Below are 6,339 nucleotides of genomic sequence, written 5' to 3'. Positions count from 1 at the left end.
GAAGGAAGGAAGGAAGGAAGGAAGGAAGGAAGATTGATTAACCAGATGGTTAAGAAAGCCCTGGGCTCAAGTGGTTACCTTTTTATGCCTCCTTTCCTAGCTGTAAAGTAAAGGTAACAAGAGTATCTTCCTACATTGGATTACTGTGGAAATTAAATGAGATAATGGAAACAAAACAGCAAAGTACCTGGCTGAGGGTAATTAGTATTTCAAATTTTAACTGTTATCTCTTTAAATGCTACTTTGTGTAATAATTCTCATTTAAGTAGACTTCCTTAACTATCTTCTCCATGGCATCCTTATGAAAATACTACTAAAAATATTAATAGTAGCTAATACTTAATGAGCACTGACTATACGTGAAAATCATGCTAACCCCTTTATAGGGCTTGTCTATTTGAATCCTTTGAAAACTCCTGGGAGGGAGATACTATTACATCCCTATGGGACACAAGTTCACGGAGACTCTGAGAGGGTAAGTAGCTTGTCCAAATTCAAAGAATGATAAGTGGTCAAAATGGAGCTTGTACAGATATGTCTCACTCTAGAACCCATGATTGTAAGCACTCCCCTATCCTGAGAAGAGAAGCTTCTCCTTCTGCTAAATTCCTATTTGTGAGCTAGCTGAGAACAAGCTAATTCTCCTTTAATCTTATCATCTACTTGACTATTCAAGTTACCTAGTTAGAAAAGCAGCAAAGATTTACACGTTTTGTTTTTGCTTTTTAACTTACCCACTCACAGTCGATTCCAAGTACTGGAAAATCTTCTAACTCACTCCTAAGCAAGGGCTCAATGTGGTCCCACTCGGCCTCCTGAGACACAGTCACCACCTTTGCGCCGAGGATCCTCTCCTCCCATGAGGCTCCGGGGGCCCTGGAGCACAGCCGGACCTCTTCTGGAGCGGGCAGCTCCCTCCTGCCCGGTGTTTGATGCTGTGGATGCTGCCGTCGCTGCCTGCTGTCCGGGCTGTCTTTACTCCTCCGCCGCCGGATGCCTTTCCACAGGACAAATCCCCCCACGGCCACACCGATGAGGGTGGTCACTGTCAAAGCCATTAAGTATCTAGACATCTTCAACTTTTTCTGTTTAGGAAAGCATATCACTAATCCCACAATCTGCAAAACAAGTGGCAACAATATATTTACATACAGAATTTAAACCTAGATGGAAACATGTTTTCCCCTAAAAAATGCTCCACTTATAATCTATGTGTCCACAAACTAAAACAAAATGCTACAGATTTCCACATGGAAAGAGTGATATTTCTTTTTCTCACTTTTGTGCCTTCTGTATTCCATCTCCATCTTCATTCTCATCCGAGGAAACCCCCCTGCCCTCTACCAGCTGCCCAGCGCTCACTTCATCATGTGACAACAGAGTGTCTGAACATAGACACACCTGTACAGAATTTGAAAAATCAAAATTAATTATAAAATTATTAACTAACTAATTAAAATCCTACTGCCCTTAGGTGACTACTGTGATCAGTTTGATGTTCTATTATTTTATACAATTAAAAAAAATAAGAATGGCAGATGGCTTTAGTCAGGGAAACCCCACACAAAAGTCTCTCTTCCATTTTTCTTGTTACACGTGGTTTTCTCCGTCTGTCTTTTGTTTTCCTATTTTTGACAGAGAAATGGATATATAGTACTATTTCTGTACTACTTAAATAACAACAGAAAATGTGTAACAATAAAGGGTAAGTGGCCCTTGGCCTCAGTCACGGAAAGAAATCAGGGGACAGACATCATTCCATTCAAGGTGATTGATCCTGTTTGGGAAGCAGGCCCAGTATAGTCAGATAACTCCATTACTCAAGAGAAGTCAGGTATCTAAATTTTATGTGAAATATCACTATTTTTAAGTGTCAGCAACAAACTTACAGTTTTTAAAACATTGTACCAGCCAAACAAAAACACTCTGGGCTCTGTGCCACCCATCTGTGGGCTCTGGCCTAAAATCTCTAATGCCCAAAGACACAGTGATCCGCTAGACCCTGCCTATGCTTCTCTATGGCTGAGAGTTTACCACTGAATGTGTACTATTTTAATCATTTTTCAAAGTTTTGGCAACAGTTATTTTTTAAATAATTTAATATTTACAACAACGCTGGGCTATCATACCTACAGAGATATTTGGCATTGGAGATGAAAAATGAAATCACAACAATTATTACACTGCTAATGAAAACAATAAAATGGCTGCACTGTTTTAAAAAGATTTACTTTATTGCTGAAACTGTTTTAAGTATTCATGTGTCCTTTCTCCAGTACTTTTACTTAAGGCTTAATAAGATTAAAGAATCTGCACAAATTTCTAGTTAAAATATTCTGAGAAGATGTTTTAAAAAAAAACCCTTTCTCACTGGAAACAATACAAAATGCTGGAGAAGACATTAAAAAGATAAAAGTGTAATACAGAGTTAAATTCAAAAAGAGGAAAGGGAAATCATCAGGTGCCAGAAACGGAAGTGCATGGGAGAGATAGCTGGGCATAGACCAGAGCCCCAGGGCTGGGGTATATTGCCAGCCCATGACCAGAAGTCTAGGCCACGAGGCCAGGGTACAGATGGGACTCTGGAGAGTGCTACGTTGTCCATGAACAGGAACTGAAAACTACTTGCCCACCACGGTCCAGGCAAGCCACCTGCCCAAGGCTGAGAGTATGAACAGAGCTCCTCATAGGAAGACCGTCCCTCAATCCTGCACGATGAAGCAGCACAGGGGCCAGGTTCACGTTATCCTCACAAAAGAAAACCCTAAGCCAAGAACCTAAAACTAAAATGGTTAGAATTGGTGCATTCTGTTGGAGCGTGTGTGTGTGTGTCTGTTTCTAACACACAGGAAACACGTAGGACTTCCACAGAAGATCAGTCCCTAGAAGAGCAATCATAAATGAATAAAAACAAAACAGAAATCAAAAAACCCTAGAGCCAATAAAAAACAGTTCACAGAAGAACCAAACAAAAATATCCATATCTGAAATCTGAAAGGAACTTTAAAATAACACCACTTGGGGAAATTAAGGAAAATAAAATCTAAAACATGAACAAGAGACAACAAAAAGTAGAAATTCTAGACATGAAAGATATTTGTTAAAATTTTTTAAAAGTTCAATAATCAGGGCGCCTGGGTGGCTCAGTCGTTAAGCGTCTGCCTTCGGCTCAGGTCATGATCCCAGGGTCCTGGGATCGAGTCCTGCATCAGACTGGGGAGTCTGCTTCTCCCTCTCCCTCTGCCTGCCGCTCTGCCCACTTGTGCTCTCTCTCTGTCAAATAAATAAAATCTTTAAAAAAAAAAAAGTTCAGGGCGCCTGGGTGGCTCAGTTGGTTAAGCGACTGCCTTCGACTCAGGTCATGATCCTGGAGTCCCAGGATCGAGTCCCGCATCGGGCTCCCTGCTCGGCAGGGAGTCTGCTTCTCCCTCTGACCCTATCCCCTCTGATGTGCTCTCTCTCTCATTCTCTCTCTCTCAAATAAATAAATAAAATCTTTAAGAAAAAAAAAATTAAAAAATTAAAAAATAAAAAAAAAGTTCAATAATCAATAGGTTAAATAGTAGCTCAGACAGAGAGAGAGAGTTAGGGAATTGAAGATAAATCTGAGGATCTCACTCAGAATGTAGCACAGAAAGATGTAGAAAACATAGCAGAGACATGAAGGATAGATAGAGAAACTCAACATCCATGTAGTGAGGAGTTGGAAGATGGAGGTCATCAGATTTAGTACAGTTCTCTGAGTCCCAAGTTGGATAAATTAAATCTATCCACAAAAAGACTTAAGAATGTTCATAACAGCTTTATTCATAAGACTAAAGACACATGCATGAATCTTAAATAACATTAGGTTGAGTGAAAGAAGCCAGATACAAGAGAGATACTGTATGGTTCTATTTACATAAAGTTCTAGAACAACTAAAATTAATCTATAGTAGAAAAATATCTGAACAGTAGTTGCCTCGGGGTGGGGGTGGGGGGTTACAGGGAAGAGATTTAAGCTGAGCACTAAGTATCAAAAAAAGAGCCAGTCACGAAAAATTCTAGGGAAGAGAATTTCAGGCAAGAAGGAACTTTCTAGAATTGCGTGTAACATTCCAAGTCTTGATGGAAGCTTGGGTGACACAGGTACACACATCTGTCAAAATTCAGCAATGTTAAAAAAAAATTCAGCAATATTTCTGATGTTTTCCTGGTGTCCTGACTGATGAATAACTGCTGGTTCATTCACTGTCTATCTTTCCCACTAGACTGTAAGCTCCATGAAAACAAGGACCTTACCTTACCCCAGGAACTAGCACAGAGCTCATAATAATAAATACTCATTGAATGAATAAAACTCAATTCAAGGTGTTATATTTTATGATAAATGTCTCTACTTTAATCATCCAATTACAAAAATCTGTTTATTCCAATGAAAAAAGCATTTTTCCCCTGAGTCTTGATGCTAAAAAGAAACAGCATGATTCAATGCTGCGCCAAAAGTGAGAAAAATCAAATTTCGCATTACAAACTGAAAGTCTGTGTCCCTCTAAAATTCGTATGTTGAAATCCTATCCCCCAATGTGATGGTATTAGGTGGAGCCTCTGGAAGGTGAGTAGGGTTGGGTGAGGTCATGAGGGTGGAACCCCAAGAAACGGGAGTAGTGCCCTTATAAAAGCTTGCCTCCCTGATCTGTCACATGAGGATACAAGGAGAAGTCAGCAGTCCGCCTTGTGAAAGAGGGCTCTCACCAGGACCTACCCATGCTGGCACCTTGCTCCTGGACTTCCAGCCTCCAGAACCGGGAGAAATACGTTTCTGTTTTTTATGATCCACCCAGTCTGTGGTATTCTACTTTAGCAGCCCAAAGAGACCGAGATACCTTTCTAAGGGCTTGCTCTGGGAGCCAAAGCTTTCAGTGCCTCACCACCTGCCATGACTGAAAACAAATCTGCCATTTTAGTTTATTTTTTTAAATTGTACATAGTAGGGGCACCCGGTGACTCAGTCAGTTAAGTGTCTGCCTTTGGCTCAGGTCATGATCTCGGGGTCCTGGGATGAGCCCCGTGTCAAGCTCCCTGCTCAGCGGGGAGTCTGCTTCTCCCTCTCCCTCTGCCCCTCCCCCTGCTTGTGTGCACGCTCTCTCTCTCAAATGAATAAATAAAATCTTTAAAAAAAATAAAATAAAGTTGTACCAGTAACTGAATATCAAACTGACAACAGTGATTACCTAATGGTAGTAGGATTATAATTTTGATTTTTAAATTCTATGCAAGTATGTGAATCTCTTGATAATTAGAAAAGTACTCGTTTTTTTAAACTGATGCTTTTTACAGATAGGCAATGTAAATATCGCACTTAAGACATGATTATATTCCTGAAATAAATCACATTTGGATGAATTAAACAAATATGTTAAGCTGTTCAGGGAGCAGCCTAAGGTAGAGGATAAGGTCAAGGGCCCTAGAGTAAAATACCCTGCATTCAAATCCAGCCCCTGCCACTTGCTAGCTATGTAACTTGGGCAATTCACTGAATTTAAGTCTCTGCTGCCTCACTGGTAAAATGGGAAAGATAGTACCTGCCCCGTAGGACTCTTGTGAAACTTAAAAGTAAGGTGATCAATACACCTGATTTAGCATACTGCCTAGCATATCAGGGTTCCATAAATGTCAGCTCTTACTGCTATTGGGCTCTATAAACCACAGAACTCCTATTAAAGGAAAACAAAGAATCACAGAGTGAAAATTCAGGAGCCAAATTCAGCTCCTGCACAAGGTAAGAGACCTTTCCGTGGTAATCCTAACAGATCATGACCTGGTCTCTATCTGAATACTTCTAGGAACAGAGTTCATCACCTTAAGAGGGGGTTTTTGTTGAAAAGTCCTTGCATTCTGCAAAAGTTCCCTATTTAGACATTGCTCTCTTTTTAGGTTTTTTTTAGGGGGAGAGGAGCAAAGGGAGAGAGAGAATTTTAAGCAGACTCCACAACCAGCATAGAGCTGGACGTGGGGCTCGATCTCACAATCCTGAGATCATGACCTGAGCCAAAATCAAGAGTTGGGCACTCAACTGACTGAGCCACGCTGTTGCCCCAGAAATTGCTCTCTTTGATGTCTTTGATGTTCAGTCTGGCCCCTGAAATGACAACAGTGTTCCTTCCGGAGAGCCTGTGAGATATGTAAAGGCAGCTTTTATAGTTTCTCTTAGAACATTCTTCTCAATCCAAGCAGCCTTCCTGTGACCTGGGAGGGTCACCATTGTGGCCAGGTCCTTCTGAACACCTCCAAGTTTGTCAATGTATCTCTTAAAATGTGGCATCCAGGTCGGTATTCAATACTTGAGACAGAGTGCAA

The 6,339-nt window shown here is 40.8% G+C and overlaps 1 protein-coding gene across 6 annotated transcripts in view; it reads right to left on the bottom strand.

Moving 5' to 3' along the window:
* EXD2 (exonuclease 3'-5' domain containing 2) overlaps window positions 1-6,339 on the bottom strand; it is a 64,090-nt gene that overhangs the window by 50,445 nt on the left and 7,306 nt on the right. For 4 of the 6 annotated variants that reach the window (XR_012379053.1, XM_025869804.2, XM_025869801.2 and 1 more), the window contains exon 2: window positions 735-1,118. The exons of 1 other annotated variant lie outside the window; for it this stretch is intronic. Coding sequence is in view for 4 of the 5 variants with exons in the window: in XM_025869804.2 (XP_025725589.1) it covers window positions 735-1,073 (339 nt within the window). In the remaining variant the exon portion in view is untranslated. Of the gene's footprint in view, window positions 1-734; window positions 1,119-1,287; window positions 1,402-6,339 lie in introns of all 6 variants that reach the window. One more of the 6 variants, XM_073895416.1, reaches the window with a different exon arrangement.

The sequence above is a fragment of the Callorhinus ursinus genome, unplaced genomic scaffold (genome assembly GCF_003265705.2).
Source record: "Callorhinus ursinus isolate GAN/ISIS: 27379988/994484 unplaced genomic scaffold, GSC_fseal_2.0 scaffold8, whole genome shotgun sequence".
Taxonomy (NCBI): Eukaryota; Metazoa; Chordata; class Mammalia; order Carnivora; family Otariidae; genus Callorhinus; species Callorhinus ursinus.
The sequence above is the reverse complement of the archived record's forward strand: the minus strand, read 5'-3'. Positions and strand labels throughout refer to the sequence as shown.